At 39.0% G+C, this 22,667-nt stretch overlaps 1 protein-coding gene across 5 annotated transcripts in view; it reads right to left on the reverse strand.

Annotated features, from left to right (window-relative positions):
* Positions 1 to 22,667, reverse strand: part of ZFYVE9 (zinc finger FYVE-type containing 9) — a 50,165-nt gene that overhangs the window by 2,502 nt on the left and 24,996 nt on the right. For all 5 annotated transcript variants that reach the window (XM_035124169.3, XM_035124161.3, XM_035124165.3 and 2 more), the window contains 14 exons: positions 21,000 to 21,099; positions 18,447 to 18,623; positions 16,577 to 16,746; positions 16,246 to 16,369; positions 14,075 to 14,197; positions 12,434 to 12,589; positions 10,225 to 10,449; positions 9,324 to 9,406; positions 8,052 to 8,156; positions 7,157 to 7,307; positions 4,042 to 4,122; positions 3,011 to 3,173; positions 1,074 to 1,179; positions 425 to 601 (listed from right to left, as the gene is read on the reverse strand). In XM_035124169.3, the coding sequence (XP_034980060.3) occupies positions 425 to 601; positions 1,074 to 1,179; positions 3,011 to 3,173; positions 4,042 to 4,122; positions 7,157 to 7,307; positions 8,052 to 8,156; positions 9,324 to 9,406; positions 10,225 to 10,449; positions 12,434 to 12,589; positions 14,075 to 14,197; positions 16,246 to 16,369; positions 16,577 to 16,746; positions 18,447 to 18,623; positions 21,000 to 21,099 (1,941 nt within the window). The remainder of the gene's footprint in view (positions 1 to 424; positions 602 to 1,073; positions 1,180 to 3,010; positions 3,174 to 4,041; positions 4,123 to 7,156; positions 7,308 to 8,051; positions 8,157 to 9,323; positions 9,407 to 10,224; positions 10,450 to 12,433; positions 12,590 to 14,074; positions 14,198 to 16,245; positions 16,370 to 16,576; positions 16,747 to 18,446; positions 18,624 to 20,999; positions 21,100 to 22,667) is intronic.

Raw genomic sequence — 22,667 nt, forward strand, 5'->3', positions numbered from 1 at the left:
AGAATTCAGGAAAGCAGACCCACCCTGTGATCTTGAAGCAACCCTTCAAGATCACATGGAACATAATCCAGAATAGGCTTCAATTTGGAGCTTTTCAAATAATCACCCTCAGAAGTTTAAAGAGGCTTTTTTCAGCTTTCTGAAATACAACAGACATAAAAACAAGTGCAAAAGGAGGTCCTTTCCAACTCAAAAAGTGGAAGTGAGGTCCAGGAAGAGCTTGTGTCACCTAACAATTTGAATAAGAAGAATCATTTTCAAGGAATTAATAGTACAGTAACCGCAATCTGCATGTTTTCACGTTAGGGTCGCAGCAATTCTGTAAAAAAGTATCTCCCCCCACCCCCAAAACAGGTTCTAGCTTATTTAATTACCAACACCAAAGATGTGGAGAGAATTTCCCCCACAAGACATGTTCACTTACTTGATCAGCATCAAGCGTAACACGTAAACCCAGCTTGGTCATCCCGTCTTCCTTCAAAAGTTTCAGGTGAGGGCACAAGGCCAGGCAGAAAGCCTTGGCCACATTCTCAGTCAGCCTGCTATGGTCAGCAGGGTCACTTAGGCCATTGTGTTGGTCATCATTTTCCAGAAAGAAAACCTGAAGAAAACATAATTTTTCCAGTCTCTAAATTTCTGTACTATAACGTACTATTCTTGTAACTCGAGATCACTGTGGTGAGGGCAAGCTTTCTACTCCAATTAATGGCAGGGATTTCGGCCATTGAGGGAAGGTAGTTAGACCCAGAAGGGCCCCAAACCAATGAAGAAAACATTTGGGCATTTTCCAATAGGACATGGTGGTGGGCAGATGTCCTTATATCATTGGGAATTTTATCTCTGCGGAGTATTTAAGATCTCCTTGATAATTGGATCTAGAAGTTTGTCACATTTTAACAAATAAAAACTCAGCCTCAGGTTTCTGCTCATCCCATCAGTATGAAAGAAATATCCAGAATAATTAGGGTAGATGGACACATTTACATTCAACCAGAGTATTTGGTGAGGGCTAACATGGCTTTCCCCCCACCCCAGATCAGCATTAACATACAAAAACAGTATTGCTTCCTCACCTCTGTCCACCTAATGACCTTCCCATTTGCTTTATACTCTGAGCCATGGAATATTTTCACGCTTGTGATAGACTCCATTGATTTTCCATCAATGGGACTTACAACCCTAGAAAGGAGGAAGTAAGGAACTTTTGTTAGCAGAATTTAAGAATACAGACCCAGATCAGAAGACTATGTAGAACAATAAGTCCCTTCATCAAGACAATTTCATATATGTTGGGGAAATTGCAATATAACACCACAAGCACTTAAATGGGCTGTGTGCAGACACACCAAGTAGTATGAGAGAGCCTTCTGTATACTGTACACCTTTTTTGTTACCAGAGTTTCTGGTCAAATCAATTCTGCACATTAACAGTGCTTCCAGTTGTACCACAGAGGAGCCAAAGCCAGAAATATGATTGATGTTGCAAATATTATGCATGGTACTGGAGCAGAGCTTAATGGTGTACTGGCAGGGATGCTGCCATTGCCCTTTTGTATTAATCAGGGAGTTGGACTAAATTACTTCTAAGGTCCCTTCCATCTCTATAAATAGATAGCCATCTGAATACTTATGAAACCTTAAAAAAAACACAGTTCAAAGCTGTCTTTGCCCCCATACCAATACCCTAACATTTCAACACTTTGGACAATGTATGGCAGCAAGGGCACAGAACTTTTTCCAACCATGTGAGACACGTTTCATGTCAGTGGTGGGTTGGGCAGGAGATGAGTCTTACCTTTATGAGCAACTGGAATGTAACCTACTCCACAAATGTGAGAGGTTTCTACACCCTTTCCCCCCAACATCTCTCCATGCAGGCAAACAAAAGGCAAAACAATTCAAGGACACATTCCAGCCAGACAAAAACACTCAAGGAATACATGGAGCAGGGATGGTGGGGTGGGAGGATGATACAAGAGGGCTATATCCAGCCACCAGACCTACACTATTTAGTGTAAACATTTAGTGTTTGTTTTAATGCAGAAGTCTTTTTCACATGGTAGCAAAACTCTTCCCTTTTTTGTTTTGGTAATCATCAAGCTACTGAAGCAAGATTAAGGCTAATACCACTCTAAAGGTAAACAGGAAGCTGCTCCCATCAACCTACAAAAATAATTGTCTGTGTGAAACCACAGAACACCCCAGGAAGTCATCTGGAATGCTACTACAACTGCAGCATCCTGAATACATATCAGAGGTAAATGCCTCTTTGAAGTAATGTCCCTGCAGCGGGGGAATGTAGCACATTCTACTACTGCTACACAGAAAAGCATGAAGACATTCTAGGGAAGCATAATAACTGCCACACAGTTAACACAACAAACATTGCCACCACATGTGGAAGCAAAAAATGCAGTTAGAGCTGTTAACACCCTGTGCACATATCTTAGGTCGGTGGTTCAACATCCTTATCAATTCCTTTACAGCAATTATTTTAAGACAACAAAGGTTATGTCTCCTCCTTGCACACTCACATACATGCTGACAGAAAGCACCAGCTGCTGCAGTTTCCCTCAGTATGCTGACACAATGCCTGTGCATTCATCTCAAAAGATGGTGCACACACAAATTTCAAATACCAAAGATACTCATGTAGTACATACTTTAATCTCTCGTGCAAGTTGTAAGGGGTAGCTTGGTTACTATAACATTAACCTTCAACAAGTGTTCAGGTGATGTTGTAGAGCAAGATATACATATGATAAATTAATTTGTGAGACATCTAGCCTTAGCAGCAGGCTTTTTAAAAATAAAAAACACCTCTGGGGAGTCAGATCAGCTAACACCCTCTGCTAATTAATTTGAATGTGCTAGTTCATACCCCTTAAAAAATATCACCTCCTGGGATATGAACATGCACTTCATGCAAGCAGGTAGAGGAATGTGCCATCAGAAAGCATATAAAACCAAACAAGCTTGTTTAATATTATCAAGAAAATACTATATTTACCCCTTGTTGAAGTTTTTGTCATCATCCACCCACTGAATGTGCACATGTTCTTGAGGCTCTTCAGCATCCACTTTACCACAGGCAATAGTGAAGTCTTTCATCTCCCTCAGAGCCTGCCTCAGGGAGTCCATATTTTCAGCCGTTATCTGGACCATGACTCCATCTAGGTAGGACAAGACACAATCAGGACAACACCCCACAGCTGTATTCTTAACCAGAGAACAAATGTACAGTGGATTCATGCTGCAAACATCCAAGTCCTAAACTAAACTTTTAAACATGCACTTCCTAATAGGAGGTGGATGAAATCCTGAGCACTGGATTTCAGATTTGCCTAGGGGTCTATTATGTAGACAGTGCAGCCCGCACAATCCATACACTACAAAAATCAAGGCATAAAATTATATGGATCAGGCCTTGGTATAAAAATGGAATCAAAAGCCTGGATAGGACAGCACAATCCCAATCTCCAACACACACACCCTCCAAAAGAAAACATTCCAGGATGTACTCTGTGTGCTACATTGTGCAGCACATTATACAAAATTAGCCTAAGCTGAAACATCAGGTGTTTATTTCAATATTTGTTTTAAAATACTTCTATATTTCCATTTCATTAAGAAAAATCAGTTTATAGAAATTATATATACACAATATAATTGGTATTGACAGCAAGAGTACAAATTAATTTTAAAGAGCCTTTTTCGTAACTACTACTTATCTATAATCTTTATTCCTGTTCTAGTGTTAAAATCCTCACAGACAGACATTTTCACTCCTTAAAAAAATAAATCACATTATCCACATTCAGTTTTCCACCACCGCCTGGTACTATAAGTCCAGGAGTCAGTACATCCTTTTTTTGTTTATTCAAGCTTGTTTCTTGCTCTAAGATTCTAAGAACCCAGTATTTAGTATAAAAATAGCAATACATTTTGTAAACAAAGTTAAGTTCTAACTACCACCGAAGCACTGTTACATTTAACCAAGAAGAAACTAGTTTACATGGTGAAAGGTGACTCAAAACTTACCTTCTACAATGCTGGACTTTGCCAGATACCCTGAAGAAGACTTTAGAGCTCCACTGAACACAAAGAAGCTAGCTCCAGTCACTGCAACAAATGGGAGACATGAATAAGATTCATATTGTTTGTTTAAGTCAATGACCAGTAGAGAAGATAAAAAGAAAACACATAAAACACAATAAAATATATTAGGTATTACATGTGGAGTTAAAAACAATGTAAGATAAAAACATGAGAAATATATTAAAATGTAAAAAAACAAGGTAATGTGTTAGTAATTCTAAAATTAAGACACTGTATATAAGAGCCAGGTTTCAGAATTAGATCAGCAACAAAGCAGCCAATAATCCAAACAAAGCCCACGTAAAACAAATGTATGCAACTACCAATATTCAATGATGGAGCAAAGCTCCTTTCAGTAGCATTTTCTAAGCCAAGTAAAACACTTTGGCAAGTCCAAGAATTAAAAAGAAACCCACATTTCCACCTGATCACTAAAAGTAATCCTAGAGCTTTAAAATTCGAAGTCCTGGGGAAATTACTACTTCAGCATGGCCATTGCTTAATGCAGCCTCTCTTTTGCCCCTCTGCCTGAGTAATGAGTAGTTCCAAACAGATTCTGCAAGGGGACTTTCCTTGAAGAATCAAGAGGTGTGTGCTGTTTTCGTGAAAACCTCTTTACTTACTCAAATTTAAGCATTACGTAATGGCAAGGAAATAGCATACAAGTTCTCTGTGCACCACTCTGATATTTTATAATGTGAGCAATTCATAGAACCTTTTTTGTATATATAAAAAAAAGCAAACAGCCAGAGGCAGAATCAGTGCAATGCCCAGAATACAACTAACTGTGGGTGAAAGGCAATTTTACTTCCAGCATCTTTCAGTCAGTTAAAGATTAAAGGTAAAGGTACTCCTGACTGTTAGGTCCAGTCGCGGATGACTCTGGGGTTGTGCGCTCATCTGGCTCTATAGGCCGAGGGACCCGGTGTTTATCCGCGGACAGCTTCCGGGTCATGTGACCAGCATGACTAAGCTGCTTCTGGCGAACCAGAGCAGCACACGGAAACGTGGTTTCCCTTCCGCCGGAGCGGTACCTATTTATCTACTTGCACTTTGACGTGCTTTCGAACTGCTAGGTGGGCAGAAGCTGGGACCGAACAACGGGAGCTCACCCTGTCACAGTGTTCAAGATTACTCACAGTCTTATATAGAATTCCCTCCAGAAAACGTATTTCATACAACTGGCCAGTCAAAAAGCTTAAATAGTTATTTGCTCTCCTTCAAAAATGAGATCTGTGGTCTGTGAGTATTCTTAGGACTTCCGGAGCACAGTAGAATCTAAGCAGCCACAGTGGACCCCATGCTCGGTATCAGCTGCGTCTGGTTTAGGCAGCTGGAACACAAGCTTTGGCATGATCTTTCAAGCTTCATAAATTAGATTATTGCAAGGATGTTTACATGGAGCTGCCTTCAAAGGCTGTTTGGAAGCTGGTACAGAACCTACCACCCGTCTGTTAACATAAGTGGTGACAGGATGATCATTACTTGACTTTAGCACCAGATCATGTAAACATCACAATTGTGAACTAGGAGTAAAATGTATCTCTGCAAAGGGAATCTTCTATAGTGACAATTCATTTGTGAGTGCTGCATTCATATATACCTTGAATGTAAAGTTCAGATGAATAAATGCTAATCATTACTGCCTGAGAAAGGTTCAGAAAGGAAAGCAAATTAATTGGCCTGTTTCAGATACAGCACTAAAGCATTGTTCAGCAGGACAAGATCAAGCCACAAAAAGCTTCACAATGTCACCAAATCGTAGAATCGTAGAGTTGGAAGGGACCATGAGGGTCATCTAGTCCAACCCCCTGCAATGCAGGAATCTTTTGCCCCAAGTGCAGTTCAAACCCACAACCCCAAGATTAAGAGTCTCATGCTCTACTGACTGAGCTATCCCAGCTATGTAAACCCTTCTTCCTCCATACACGTGGAGAAGAGACTGAAAGCATGCATGTTTCCCTTTATGTCCTGAGTTCAGAAGCTGTGATAGTACAAGGAAGCCAGGATCTGAAATCACTGTATAGCTGATGAACCCCACCATGGTGTGTAGCATAAGAAAGATGAAAAATGGACTTTTAAAATGGAGAGGCAAATGGAAACAAACGGTGAAAAGCTGCATAGTATTCAATGTGCTTACACAAACTTCCAATTAATATTAATATTAATATTACTTATAACCCAGAATTTCTCAAGGCACTGTAACACGTTTTATTAATATTCAAAATTACAGCTATGATATTAAAAGCATGGGGATTGCAAAATAGTAATCCAGCAGCAGAGAAGCAAATTCTTTAAATCAGACATCTTCATAGGTGTGAATGAAAAAATCTCTTAACATAAAACTGTTAACAAGAGGGAAAACTGTTAATGAGAGCAACAACTGTATCTCCTATGGGAAGGAATTCCCCACCCAGTGTGCCATCAAGGCCCTGCTCACTGTTAGCATACAACCAACTGCAGTTGTTCATGAAACTGCAAGCAGGACATCTCCCACATATCCTAAAGTATAACATCAGCATATAATGGGATAGTTGCTCCTTTAAGTACTTAGGTCCCAAGCTGTATATGGCTTTGTACACCAAATCCAGCACCTTAAATTGGGCCCAGGCAACCAGTGTCACTTGCATATGAACCTGTCAAGACTTTTGCAGCCACATTCTTCACCAACTGCATCTCCAAGGGCAGCCCCATATAGAGCACACTGCAGTAGTCTAAACGTGAGGTTACCAGCCCATATAGCTAGGCTGCCCTTGTGATGAACCAGCAGAAGCTGGGCTGAGGCACCTCTTGCCATTGAAGTCTCGTGAGCTTCTATGAATCTGTTTCTTCGGCAGGGGTTGCAGCTTTGTTCAGAATAGGCCGTATACCCAATTCTCACACCTGTGAACCATCACCAACAGTGCCTTTGATAACTGCCTTCAGGCACTAGGGCTCTTTGCTCATAATGCACTTACAAAATTAAAAGGGCTTACAAGCAAAAAAACAACGATCAAGAAAATAATGCAAACAGCAGACTGTTTATGAGGGGGGTGAATACATTGTCAGCAACTCTCACCCTTCCGCGGCTGATTATGAATACTGATGGCCTGTGTCTGATAGTTCCCATCATCATTCTGCACACACACGAGATGAGAGTCTGCCCTGTCATTGAAGCACGCCCCACCTGCTAGAACATGCTCATTGGACTTGTTCATGGCTTTCATCATCTGCAACCAAAACATTCGCCATTACCACATAATATGAGACCACCACCCAGGAATATGTGAGAACCGTCTCCACAGGTGCAAACCCTGAAGAAGAGTGACAATTGTAGGGAGCAGATGGAGGCAAACTTTTTGTCTGTCAAATAACTCCTTTCAGGGATAATTGGGGGGGGGGCGCTAAAGTCAGCAATGGCCTAGGCCAGAGCCAAAGGTAGTCTCTCTCTCTCTCTCTCCTTTCCATGGAGGGCACTTTACTCTTGCCAAGGGTCTGAAGTGATGCTTGCCAACGATCACATAAAATCAGGCCAATGGCTGTGGAGTGCCCATCCCAGGAATAGGGCCAAATTAAACTATTTGCAATGCTGTTTCTCGGCTCTTTGAAAAATAAAAATAAACATTTAACAATCACTGAATTAAAATTTTAGTCCTCCAAAACAAATATATGATTTATGGTATACAATATTTTGGAGGAGAAGAACATGCAAGACAGTTTACAACTGATCTGCCATATCAACATGAGATATTAAGGAACGTCATTATTCATAATTTTTCAGATGGGAGACAAGGTAAAGATATCATGGCTTAACCAAAGCTGCTCCTTCAGTTACTTACTGAGTGAGATTTTGAAACCCAGTCTCACAGATCCAGTTGTATTCACCCCTCAAGTTCATTCAATATTTCATCAATAGAATAATCACTGTGGTGCTTCTAGGACATGTGTGTTACATATTTATTCACACTACATACCTCATTGTATCTGTTGCTGGGAATTTTGATGCTGGTTTTCCTCACTTCCATGTCAACCACCAAGCCCTGAACAACTGGCAATGTATACTGGTAATTTCTGAAGTCCTGCCAGTGCACAGAACAATGAAAATCACAATTGCTGCTGGCATTTGAGTTTCAGCAACGCAAGAACTATGGGTCAACTTTGAAAAATTACAATAAAAATGCTAAATCCATTTGCAATAAGCAGTATTCTTTATTCATTATTCTGTTTAAAATACTGAAAAATACACTTAGTTTCAGGGGCAACCTAACCCATCAGTAGGGGCTCTGAAAACAATACTAAGTAGAAAGAACTAGTATTGTACCAATGAGTTTCATGAGACGTAATGTGTATCAGAGTAAGCTGGGGATGTTTAGCTGTGAGAAAATAGAAATTGCATTTGGGTGAACAAGAACAGGAAAGGAGCACCTGATAATCTCCCATTCCCACCCACTCACCCACTTCTGCTATATTCCTTCCTGGTGTCCAAGAACACACTTCACATTTAGAACAGGTGCCTGTTTAAGCTCCTTAAATGCTATGGGGCATCAGCATCACTCCAAGGTATTCCTAGAGTGCAGCAGTGTTCTCTAGCATACAAAAAAATATTACAGGACACTAAACTGGGGCTCCTTGGTATAAACTGTTACAGATGAAATGCTTAGTGTTTTTTTTTGTTTTTTTTACAGTAGTGTGCCTACAGCTATATGATGGTCCAGTTCAGAGATGTTAAAAAAAACCAGGATCTTAAGTGTTCTCTCGATTTAAAATAGATATTTGTTGCAAAGAACTGTGTATTAGATTCTGCATGATATTGAGAGCAAACCTCATCCCCACCTCCTTTAAAGACTTATCCTTTTAGGGATAGGGGTAATAGTCTTTAGGGACTAATTATAATCTGAGCTGTAAAATTGGTATTGTGGTGTTTTATGGTATTTTTGTTATGCTCAGAAATACTTGTTTTTGTGCTGTCTTTTAAATTATCTTTTGAAATCATGTGGATGTTTTAGCCAGTTTTAAATTATATTTTTTGTTTACATTTTTGTATGTAGTTTGTAAAACACTTTTGTTGCTTGAAAACTGTACATAAATTTGTTAAATAAATAAATTCTACTCCATCATATCTAGATTTAAGAAATCTATGCATTATGATATTTTCAGAATAACAGTGCATATAAATTAGGCATATAAATGTGAACAGGACACATACATTTTTCTATTTACAAAATAAACTTGTAACCATCACTTACTGCAAGAAGATTCATAATTGTGTGTCCAGTCTCTCCAAACAATGGCTTACGAAATCTGACACTGAAAAGCGGGCACGGGTACACTAAGAAAGTAGGGGAAAAGATCTCAGATTCAAACATATCTATGGGGAAGTTTACTCCAAAAACCTTGCATTTGGTTGCTAGAAAATCAAATTTAGAAAAATATCAACAGTAGGAAGATCAAAAGAACACTATGTCTGATCAAGGACAATTGTAAGAATAGAATAATAGGATGGGCTTTCAGATTTCTACTTGGAGCACAGAAGTGTGCCGAGGAAAGATGCTCTGCCTTTTCTAGCAACACTTTTCCATGTTTTTATTTGTACAATACAGAGCCAAAATGGAAGCACAAGAAGTCACTGTGTGTGATCTAACACTAACCCCAACTGACGAGATCTTAACAGCTTATATTCAGTACTAGGTTTTTGTAACCATTTTTAATTTTCAAGTTTGCCTAGGTTTCAGTTACTTATGAAAGTGGTGCACACAAAAGAACCTCTGAAAACCATGACTGCACCAGTTGCTCCAAGCTCCCATGCTTGATAGGGAACACAGAGCCCTGCATCGCACAGGAAGCCATTTTAAACCCACTTCAGACACTGTTCTCATATAACATACCCTACTGTGCATTATGTGTACAAGCAACTACTTTGATGTAGGTTAATTTGACCAACAGAATCACATTTAGTAATGTCCTTACAACGGTAGCTTGGAACCTAACCTTTTGCTCCATGAACAGAAGACTCCCTTTGCTCACAAAGCAAAAAGTTTGAATCCAAGGCAATGTGATTACCAGCAACAAAACAGTAAAATCTGTACATATGACACTCTGAAACCAAGGCTGGGATCTAAGTGGGCACTGAAGAGTAATAGGACTTACACCTGTATTCAGCTCCAAGTCTCAACATCAGTCGGATGGGAAATACTTTGGCCCAAGGAGTCTCCCATTTCTGGATAAGGATTCCAAATAAATATGGTGGCGTGGGGAGCACCAAGTCTTGCAGCGACTGATACACAGGTGTAACATACAAGAAGCCACCATGCTCCTTACTGCCGAGAAAACTCTGACTGAAAAATGAATGTCCTAAATTACCCACAACATTACCTATGAAAACAAGAGAAATAGTTACAGTAGTATTAATGGCTATATATAAAAAAGGCAAGATAAAATTGCACAGAGACCCTACTTCCTCTTGCGCTACTTGTTACACAGAATAAAACCTTTTTAAAGAAATGTTAAGGTATACTAACTTAAATCACCCACTTGCAACAGTTATACCAAATAAAGGCAAAATTTTATGCAATAGTATATAATGCTTTATTTTTCCAGTTTAATTAGAAAAGTTCTGCACACACTTATTTATTTCATTTCTAGGTATTTGCAACTGAAATCTCTACAGGGTAGATTCCCTGCCACAAAAAAACCCCAACAACGCTGATCCCAAAGGGATACGAAAGGCAACTCCACAAACACTGGAGCATTCTGAAGCAGCCATATGCTGAGTCTTAGGCTAGAGATGGAATATACGACAATTTTAAGAAAGTGCTTTGAAATATATGTTGCACTTCTCATGATTAGCACAAAATACTTTTATCCAAAAGTTTGTCCTCTTGTCAAACAGGATTTGCAGGTCTTAGAAATGACACCAAATCCTGCCAAGCAATTTTATCAGATTTGAAGGTGTGATGAATGTATACATACCATGAGCAGCACACTTAATTCACTCCCAACTTCCTGAGAAAACTTTGTCTCTGGGTTTAACCTGGCAGATTATTTATTACTATTATATACATTACTATTATTATACACAGAGAAAACCTTTGCTTCAATAGTGAAATCATATGTCACAGGTTTTATACTAGTACAAATACCCTGCTTTATGCTGTTACATTTTAACAACAAAGGATTTTAATGAAACAGAATGCTTAAAAGTTAATAATATGTGATGTTTAAAATGTTGGACCTAAGATTAAGGATGCTCAGGTACAAATTTCTACTCAACCATGAAGCAGTGACCTGCAGGTGCTAGATATGCAGCCCAAGCACATACAACTCCTAAAGCTCTAAGCCCTGCTGAAAATTTCTCCACTGTTACAGCAGAAATCCTTTACAAATTTCCCACTCCCCTCAGCTTTTCAAAAATAATTAAACACAGTGTACCCTCTATTTATTACAGGCATGTTTTGCACTATAAGAAACCAGCAGCCTTCTTACCTGGCGTTACTTGGAAATTTTAAGAAACCCAAAAATCAGCACCGTTTTGAAAGGTTCAGTCTGCTATCTTGATTCGAAAAGCCTGTTCCCTGATCTCGGGAACCAGCAATTTTTTAAAATGCTGTGTTAAGAGGTGTTCCAAAGCATAGCAAACAAATGAACAACTTTCCAAAATATATAGCAGAATGGTTAAGACACAGTTGTCTTATTTATTGCACTTATAGTAAATAACTTTACAGCAAGCTGTTTCTGATAACCCCCTAACAGTGTTAATTTAGTGTACTGTACTGCATTCCCCCAACTCTCTCTCAACTACTTACAATGTCAGAACATAAGCAAGCCACATACTAAGAGTGTATTATGGACCACTGCAGGAATTGATTTAGAGTGCTATGAGTCATGAAGATCATCTGCGCACAAAACAAGAATCATTTTTGTATCCAGCACAGTAACTCATGATTTAATTTGATGGCCTTACATTTCTGAACTACAGAAATAGAAAATGCCCCCTCCCCAAAAAGAATAATAAAAGTCAGCAGTACCAGCATCAAATTTTGGCTTTTGATTAAGAATAACAAAGCCCCAAAACCCTGCTTCCATCACAGCATTGCAGGATAGTATTATGGAGAGGTCATAAATTATGCAACACTGTAGTGAAATTGCACATAGTAATAACTGTAGTATGCTGGATCAAAGTTCATTCGGCATCTGAAGAAAAGGCGGAGAGCCCTTAAATATTATTTAATAATGTACAAGTATGGACTATTTTATAAAAGAATCTAGAAGGCACAGCTATACAATTGTGATGACTTATTAATTCAAGTAACCTAGCTGTCAGCAGTCATCACAATTTTCAAATAGGCAGTTCTCTCACCTGCCAAAGCATCTCTATAAAGCTGCACAAAGTGGTTGAAAATATCCTTGGGCAAACACTTCTCATCAGGTAAACACTGGAGAAGAATTACTATTTCCGACTGGCCTACAGCATGCATTCCTTTTGTAGTGAAGCACCAGCACTTCCTGTTCACATCTGTAGAAGAGAAAGCACAATGAGGGTTTGTAAAAATGAACATATGGAGTAAATGCAAAATTAATGCAGACATTACTGAATGCTGCTTATTTGCCAAGGCCAATAGAGCTCTCTGATTGAGGATCTCATTTATTAAAAACAAAACCAAATACCAATTTTTGTAAGATAACTAATAGCGGTCATGTATGGGTTGTGTGTAGATTTGAGACCACAGCACTGGGTGAATCAGGGTTTGACCCTTCTTGCAATTTGACCCTTCTTGCAATATCACTTCCTCAATTAAAATCCTTCCCAAGCTATTCACCCTCCAGGTTAAAAGTCTTAGTTACTATAAGGTTGCATTTCTGACCCAATATGGCAATCTCTGCATTTGCTATTCTTTAGATTTTAAGTCTCTCCTCTCAGCACAGCACTGCAATGGGGAGGAATCCCTCAAATTGTCAGGATTATGGCTTGTGTCTGCCATTGTGCGTCTGTGTGCCTGCCTGCCTGCCTGTATGTTCACAGGCTAGGTCGGAGGAGGGGCACAAAGCTAGGGAACACCAAAGTTCATTTTGACCACACCCTCAACTGACATGAAGCCCTTAGAGTTAGACCAAATAAGGTCAGCTATCCCTAGTTTAACCACATAGGTTAAACTAGGCATTCATCTAAGCTGCTAGCGCCAGTGTGGTGTAGTGGTTAAGAGCGGTAGACTCGTAATCTGGTGAACTGGGTTCGTATCCCTGCTCCTCTACATGCAGCTGCTGGGTGACCTTGGGCTAGTCACACTTCTCTGAAGTCTCTCAGTCTCATTCACCTCACAGAGTGTTTGTTGTGGGAGGAGGAAGGGAAAGGAGATTGTTATTCGCTTTGAGACTCCTTAGGGCAGTGATAAAGCGGGATATCAAATCCAAACTCTTCTTCTAGGTACCTTGGGCAACAGGGCTTCTCTCCCTCTCCCACCTGTACTTCCAAAATCTGCTATGGAAGGTTGGAAGAACCCTCAGAACAGGTTGAGAGAACAAATGGGAAGAAGAGAGCAAGGAAAGTCCCACTGCATGAGTAGACCTTGTTCCCTGTAGGTGTACCCCTCTTAGTGTTATGTTGAATTACACCCATACCAGGGTAGATAATCTTAAATCCTGGATATTCTGAACTGCATCTTGTTATGCTCATAGGAAGTATGATTTTATAAACCCCATCATTCAGAGTACTGAAGTTCCACTGTAATATCATGCTGCTATTGAATCAAGAAATCAGCAGCAGCAAAACTAGCACACCTTTTAAATATTTGAATTCATATATTGGGTCTCAGAAAAAAATATCCTGGACTTTGGCACATAATCACTTCCAAGACACAGACCAGAAAGACAATTCACTACTGTTACTTGAGGGTAATTTTCTGCAGTGCAAGACGTTTTTCACAGGGAAATGTTTTCTAAAGCAAAGAAATTTGATTCATTGCAAGATCATTTTATCATCATCCAAATAAACTGGACTTACAGTTCACAATTTTAACCATGGACAGCAAATTTGCATTTAAAACAAACACAAGGGGGTCAGGGCCACCATCTTCCAACTGCTGCATCACTGATATATGAGATGGTTTTTCTTCTACAGCATAATCTGAAAGAAAAAATGGTAGCTGTAAAATTATGGCTGTCAAGTGTCCTATGCAATTTGGCAATAGCATACCTCTGATATTTAAGTACTGTGTGGTCTATCATCTTATTCAAATTGATGGGTGGAGGGTTTTTAAAAAATGTGATTCCCCCCCCCAACATTTCACTGAGTTTAGGTAACATCTGAAAAATGCATGCTATCAGCAATACTTACAACAGTGAAAGTAAATACCTTTACTTTACTGAATACTATTGCCTGGTCTTAAAATGAAATATAGCATTTATTTAACAGACTCATAATAAATACATCTGTAATCTTTATTTGATAGTGCAACAAAAATAGATTTCTACCTTGGGGCTTCTACAAAACAGGCCTCTATGTCAAGCACTGTATATGGCATTAAACATAACCATTATAAACCAGTTTTGGCATCTCAGTCATGTATTGCAAATATATGCAGGCAGACAGCTAACCACCCTCAAAATGATCAAAGGGATCAGTGGGGTTTCCATGGGGAAGACCAGCTTATATATGCTAAGGAAGCCAGGGGGTGCAATATAACTACAGTCGTACCTCGGGTTACAAACACCTCGGTTTGCGAACAGTTCAGGTTACGAACTGCGCAAACCCGGAAGTGTTTTCGCCGCGCTTTGCGCATGCGCAAAATGGCGCTGTGCATCGCGTTCGGTTTACGAACTATTCGGGTTACGAACTGCGATCCGGAACGGATCACGTTCGTAACCCGAGGTATTACTGTACGTGCTTTGCATGTGGACATCCTGTGTGATCCTGTCAATAAAAGTTCAGCCACCCAGTATGAGGGGTAGAATACAGGTTCTCACTCTTCAATCAAAGTCCTTCATTTTCCCCGAAAGGAGCAAATAGGAATCCTTTACTGCCATGGGAGAAATTAAAGGTATGCACACCACTGGGTAAGATATAATTTTTCTCCCTATAACTGCGGACCCTAGCCACTGATCATCAAGTCTTCTTCTATCTGCATAGCCATGGCCTTTCTTCTGTTCCATGCCCATGCTAGAGTATGATGGAATATTGGGAAGTGGCTTATTTGCTTATGTTTACAGTGCCATTATATATTACAATATCCATTAACGAAATCATATTTAAAGGCTATATTTTGAAGCATTCACATAAACACAAATTCATGAATCCCTTCTAGCTTTCCTTTTTAAAAAACTTTATTTGAATATCAGGACTTTTAACAGAATGAAGTGTTTGTCAGGGATAAGATTTACTGCAAAAAATAACTTGGAATATATCCTTAATTTTGAATATATCTGTAGTCGTTGGTTCTTAATTATTAAGCTTGTCAACTGATCAGTTTTAGTTGACTACCTAATTTTTATTTTAAATAATGAAACAAATAGTACTTGCAACTCGGGGTAGTATTTTATGAAGAGTCTTATTTCACAGGCAATCATTTAGTTTTATCTATTGCAAACAAGTAGCTACACATAGATATTATTCTCCACTGCTTCAAATTGCAGAAACTTCATGGCATTGATATGGAAGATGTGAACAAGAAAAATTGGTACTTTCCTAGAAATGAATAGAGTAGAGTAGAATACTTTATTGTCATTGTACATAGTACAACAAAATTGAATGCCATCCCATAAAAAAACAAAATAAAAACACAATTACAGCCACACACACACACACACACACACACACCACAACTCCCAGGGATTCATATTATTTAGTTACAGCATTTAAGCTGGTTATAGCTCTTGGATAGAAACTGTTTTAATCTATGCAACCCCTTCTTCCAATTTCACATGCATCCAAGTTCAACTTTTGAACTCCCATCACTATTCAGTACACCTGAATGATGATATGTACACAGAATCCCCATTTGTGTTAGAGATAACAGATGTTTTATTAAGCCTGACCTTGCCTGTTAATATTCAGCCCACTGACAGACAAGACTATTTGACCTTGATCCAGAAGACTCTGGTTTCAATAAGGACTGCTCTAGGATGGAATATTACTCATTAAACCCCAAAACAGACACACCACAGTTTAATTCTCACCTCCTTTCACCCCAGTAGAAATAAGAATTGGAGGAAGCCCATCTTCTGGAATGAGATTCATCGCACTGCCAACTGGACTTCCAACCTGAGTAATGCTTCTTGAAAATGCAAGTGTGTTTTCAGTCTACAAGAAGCAGTAAACAACAACACTATGTAAATGTATAACTAGACATATTTTAATCTTCATTTTGCAAAACACAAGATACAAAAAACAATCTGTACTATAGGTTCTCGTGTAAAAATACATTGCTAGGGAAGCTACTTATGCCTGTACCCTCTGGCCAAGAGACATGTCCAACATATTACAACAAAAATCAGGGTTTTTCCTCACCTCTACGGGTGAAGTATTGTTGCTCATGGGTTTGCTTGGATCATGTGACACTGCTAGCGCTCCAGGGGAGGTTGTTCCAGCCACTGTCAATTTGGCTGCATCTGCAACTTCCCCATTGGGTAAGATGCCATCAGCAAACCAAACGCGTCTTTGTTCTCTGGGCTGAGCCACTAAGGAAGAGATGGGAACAACTCATCAAAAGAAATGCATGCATGAAAAGAGAAGTGAAGCTAGCTGGTTTTAACTGTGATACAGAAATACACTGAAACACAAACTAAAAAACAGCAGCGGTAGGGATTTCGAATATTTCCAAGGCCACAACCAAAAGAAGAAGAATCCGATTTTGGTTCAACAGTTTCCATAGTGGTTGTTTTTTAAGGCAGCTTGTCTTTTCATCAGCAGTTGAATATTTTTTTAAAAAAAAAGAACATTGTAAATAGTAAGTTTATCTTTAGTGATAACCAAATTAATATTCAATCATTTAGATCTAAGCATCTTGATCATATAGTTAATCTCTAAACTGAATAAATACCTCCACCAGATACATTGAGTTAAGGAGGCTTTCCTATGCAAATAAAGAACCAGTTTGAGCAGTTCTCAAACACTAACATTTACACAGGTAGGTATAGGCATTTCATTTTCACTTGATGAAAATAAACTGCTTTAGAGTGCTGAGTAACTATCAGACCATACTTCTTCTCATATGGGTGTTTCATATACCCACTTGCCTTTGAGTAAATCCCATTGAATTCATTGGGATTCTACTGTTGTTGTTGTTGTTGTTGTTGTTGTTGTTGTTGTTGTTGTTGTTGTTGTTGTTGTTATTATTATTATTATTTTATTTATACCCCGCCCATCTGGCTGGGTTTCCCCAGCCACTCTGGGTGGCTTCCAACAGAAATATTAAAATACACAAATTTCTTAAAGATTAAAAGCTTCCCTAACTAAATTACACAAACTATCACAGCTGCTGGTCATCTGAAAGACCCTATATGCCAACAATCTCTTTATAGGTAAAAGCAGGTAAGGTTGTAAAATGTATACAGTGCAACAAGCAGATGGTTGAGTGGTCAGATTTGCACCATTGTTTAGCAATTATATGAAGTGCAGTGGTAGCTTGGGTTACAGACACTTCAGGTTACAGACTCCGCTAACCCAGAAATAGTACCTCGGGTTAAGAACTTTGCTTCAGGATGAGAAAAGAAATCGTGTGGCAGCAGCGGGAGGCCCCATTAGCTAAAGTGGTGCCTCAGGTTAGGAACAGTTTCAGGTTAAGAATGGATCTCCAGAACGAATTAAGTTCTTAACCCGAGGTACCACTGTAGTATCAAAGGGAAACTTGATATATACCACTGACTTAGATGTCTTTTATTCAAGTCACTTGGGCAGGAAAAATTGCTACAGCAGAAACAACAAATGAAGTTCAGGCTCTGCAAATAGTTTTTCCTTATGTGTGCATGTCACTTCTTTGGATTGCAGCCCACGTAAATAATACTAATCAGCATTAACACTAATCAGCATTTTGATAACACACTCAGAAGTACTCTGTATGATGGCAGAGGTCATCATACAGGGTGACCAAAGCAGTTTCTGTGCCAAAACTGGGCTTAAACCTCGACTGAAATGGATCCAGAAAATCAGTTTCTTCCAAAAGTGCCTGGATCTGGTCTACAACCACTTGCTCCAGAACCTTGCTCAAGAAAGGGAGATTAGCAACTGGCTGCTAGTTAGTTAGGTTTTCCGAATCCAAGGAAGGTTTTTTAAGGAGTGGTTTCATCACGGCCTCCTTCAAACAGGCAGGGACCACCCCCTCTCATAAAGAGGGGGAGTAGGGAGATGGAATCTAAGCAGAAGAAAAGAAGATCCCTACCTTCTGCACCTGGATGCTTTAGGACTCCCACAGGTACCATAACAGTAGGTGGTGGAGAGTTCAGAGCTCCAGAAGCCTGTGCTTGCTGTAAGGGAGGAATGGTAGAACAGTACTCAGCAGGATTATTAGGATTAGGGCTCTGGCTTGAGGCACTCATCATGTTCTCCCAGGCTTGTGCTAAGGAAACACAAAACACACAAAAAGGCAATCAGTACACCAGAAAAATCATGAAATCACTGCAATTCTAAGATTTGCGATATATCAGATTAATGGCTCTTTTCCTTCATCAGAAAATATATTTATGCAACTAGAATTCCTGAACCTACCCAGGTATGGTCTAAACATCTGCCGCTGCTCCCTAAGATGAAGTAACAACCTGAAGGAGGCAATGTAGACAGCTCTGCCATTTTTTAAAATATTTCATGCTCACATATTTCATGCTCACATCCATACTTGTTTTTTTCATCAGCAATACTGGGACAGGGCTGCTCCTTGGATGCCCTCTCTCTGGATGATTGGCAGAGATAGTGGAGCTGTCTACTTATGCCGATAGCCCAGTACCCCATGCTCAGGAAAGCACAGAACTGGATTATAACTTTAACAAAGCCAAAAAGCAAAAACAAAGATGAATCTCAAAATATTAGACCAAATCCACTGAATAGTTGGCACCTTTAGCATCAAATGTTGTGTAACTGAAAAATATGATTGAAATTATTAATACTGGAAAAATATTTTTACTACAAAATACTGACTCAGCCTAGAGCTTCAAAGAATACTTAAAAGAAGGTGGCATGTTCAAGAGTCTGGTCTTATCTCCTCTTGGGCCTCTGTGGTATGAAAAAAATGTAACCACTGTAAAAGGGATTCCCATCCAACTTTCCTTTACAATCTTTATGAATTAAAACAAAAATCGTCTGGCAATGATTTTTTTAAAAAATAGGAATGTGTCTGGAACTGTAAATAGATGGGCACCAAAACACAAACACCACACTTCTCTATTCCACCCCATCCACTTCAACATTCCCACAAGTCAGTCACCAATTGGACAATCACTACTTCAGCCTCTTGAAGCAAAGAACGATGAAGGACTTGTTGTACTGTACCCAAATACACCAAAGTAACTGACAACCAACCAACAGGAAAGTAGTAGCATCACCTACCACTGCAACTTCATAGAACATAGGTGCAGCTTGGTTCCAGGCACAGAAATACATGCACCTACAGGCAATGTGGGTCCTCTTATAAATACTTTTTCTTTCCCATCACTAATGAGTAATGGAAAGGAAAGGCTTCTGAAGGGAAATTGCAGCTCAATTAATTTTATTAGACCTTGTTAACAAAAGACGTTCAGATACAAATGAACCTATATCAGGTTCCAACCTTGTACAAGCACAACCCAAAAGTATTATCCATTAACCGAATGGATTAATTAACCTTTGTTACAAAAGCAAGGGTGTTTAACAAAATACATTCAGGGCATCCTTAAGAAGGGCTTAGGTCAGTGGTAAAGCATCTGCCCTGTAAGCGGAAGGTTCCGGGTTCGATCATTGCCCTCTCCAAGAAGGACTGGAAATGTCACCTGCCTGAAGGCCTGCAGAGCTGCTGCTACTCAATGCAGATGACACTGTGCGTGATGGACCACTTGTCTAACTTGAAATAAAGCAGCTTCCTATGCAACTCCCCCCTCTTCTCAGAAAATAATATTTCTTGTCCTCAAAAATCAATGTCACTTTAGTCACTACTTTTTAATTCATAGTTGCAATAAACCCACCATTTCCTGTCACATTTCTATCAGCCTATAGGGAGAGATGTTAATATTTAATGCTTTAAATAGCACTGCACTTAAACTGCGGTAGCTCATTGTCAAAACGCAGTACAAATTTTAACAACATAATTCTTAGAATCCTTTTGAGACAGATAAGAAGTGACATTTCTGCGCTTATATGCTCAGCTTTTTAGGCCAGGCATCTTTTCAGGCACCAAAAATGTAATGTACGAGGCACAAAATGTCTGGAGCTACTGTCAAGATCACTGCCTTACATAAATCACTTGCAAGCGTTTATTCCCTCTCATCTTCTAAGTCCTGAAAGCAATATTTATTGTCTTTTTGTGTGCTCAAAAGGAGTTTCCACAACCAGTAACAGTTTTGGGACAGAAGATTAAATTGCAACACACCGTACACCTACCTCTACTTGTATAGGAGGTGCACGGATTTCTACCTGGAAAAGTGAGTTCAAATCATCTGACACTATTTAAACCTCTGATGGGATCCAGATCAAATTCCATGCACAAACATTGAGCTTACCTAGTTTTCTTCTATAAATCAGGAATTGTGGAAACAGGTTAGTTTTGAAATAGCTCATGAGTACAGATAGGCTTTAGATTGGAACAGTTATCACTGTTCCATATTAAATAATTATCCATATTAAAATAATTTCCAGTGGGGAAACAAAATGCACTAGGCCACATTATTGATCCCACTCATGTACATGGATGGTTCTGTACAGCACAATGTTAGTGGAACTTACATTTGGTTCCTACCCTGTTACTTACCATTCATTAGGACCGAATGGCAAATTACACACACTCTGGCTTCCTTTCTGTCCATATATAACAGTTTGCATTTTAGACTGCAGCAGGCTGCACAGAAGACCTTAAGTAAAATAGGAAAAATATATTCAGTCACTTAGCACTCCTTTATGACTACAAGTTTTCAGATTGAATTCCTTACTTATATAGCCAACAATCACCAGGAAAAGTGCTAGAATGCCCCCCATAAAACCCACCAACAACAACAACAATCCATAACAACCTTAGTACAATAATCCTGTCTTGTAATGAGTTATGGGATTTATATTGATCAGACAGAATATAACATAATGGGATATAATAAAACTATAGGCACCCATTACACATTATTTGATTATGCTGAAAACAGGAAATGTCTGAGTTAATATTGTGGTATGCAGGTGATCATCCTGTGCAGAATATTAAAAACTTACACTCTTTATAACCTTGGCCACTTTCCCACGTCAAAAAATTAAGCCATTAGAGGTCTGAACACACTTGCCCTCAACTCTCTTGCCCTCAACAGTTAGCCAGTCAACATTTACAGCCTCATAGCTGCCAAGCTTTATTTCACCTTTATCAAACAGCAAATATACTCAAGCATAGTCGAAATGCACCAAAAATAGCTCCTGGTTTTAATTCAGGAAGTAAGGCTGGTTTTCTCCTATTAGTTATCGCCTTTGTCCTATTAGTTATTAGTTATAGTTATCGCCGCCTTATATTGCACAGATGATAGCATTTCAATTTCTGATGAGCTTCTTGTACTCTTTCCTTCCTGTGATCTAACAATATACCAGTATATTTAATGAAAAATTAAACAGCAGCTCAACTTTGAATGAAATTTTCCACAAACCAAAAAAAAAAAAAAAATACAATATTTTATTTTTCTACACTCAGAGAGGGGTTGTTGCTGGAAAATTCAACTCAACAGCAGACCAGGATAGCAACTTAAACTTATGAAAAAAATCAGTGCCCTAAGCTGGGAAACGAAATATTAACTTTTCATTCAGAATTTACTGTTCCAAGCTTCCCAACTACATTAACCAAACCAAATATTTAACAACAATCCTTATACAGAAATGAAAGCTTTAGATTAATTGCTGAAAATTCTTGTAACATGTATGGAAGATGTCTCTTTCCTCAGTATCTCATGGGAAAAGAAAAATACAAACTGGCCTAATCTCTACAGAGGATGTCCCCAAATCAGTTGTTATATCTTTTTTTAACCCATGTTTAGGACAATCTTTGCTAAAGTCGAATTCAGTAAGGTGCAAGCTCTTATGTTACTTATTCACTGGGGGGGAAAGAGTACCACACTGAATACAGTAATGCTTATTCAAACAAGGTCAAGGTCAATGAAAAATCTGCTGCCCAGAGGAAATGGACTGTAAATAAAGCAATGCCAAAACGCTTCATGTAAAGGAAAACATCAGCATAGTGTTGGGTATTATAGCAATTATTGCCCATACCAGTTTGTGCATCGGCATGAAATATTAAGGGAGAGAGAGGTTCTTAGACAGCAAGAAACTACAGTGGTGTTATCAGGACAGTGACATGCAATCCCACTTTCAATACTGTTTGTACCTGCAAAGGTTTTGGGGCAGCCATATTTCTTCATTTTCAACCAGTGCATATCCTATAACTGTCTGCTGA

This window comes from Zootoca vivipara, chromosome 7 (genome assembly GCF_965207765.1).
Source record: "Zootoca vivipara chromosome 7, rZooViv2.hap1.1, whole genome shotgun sequence".
Lineage (NCBI taxonomy): Eukaryota > Metazoa > Chordata > Lepidosauria > Squamata > Lacertidae > Zootoca > Zootoca vivipara.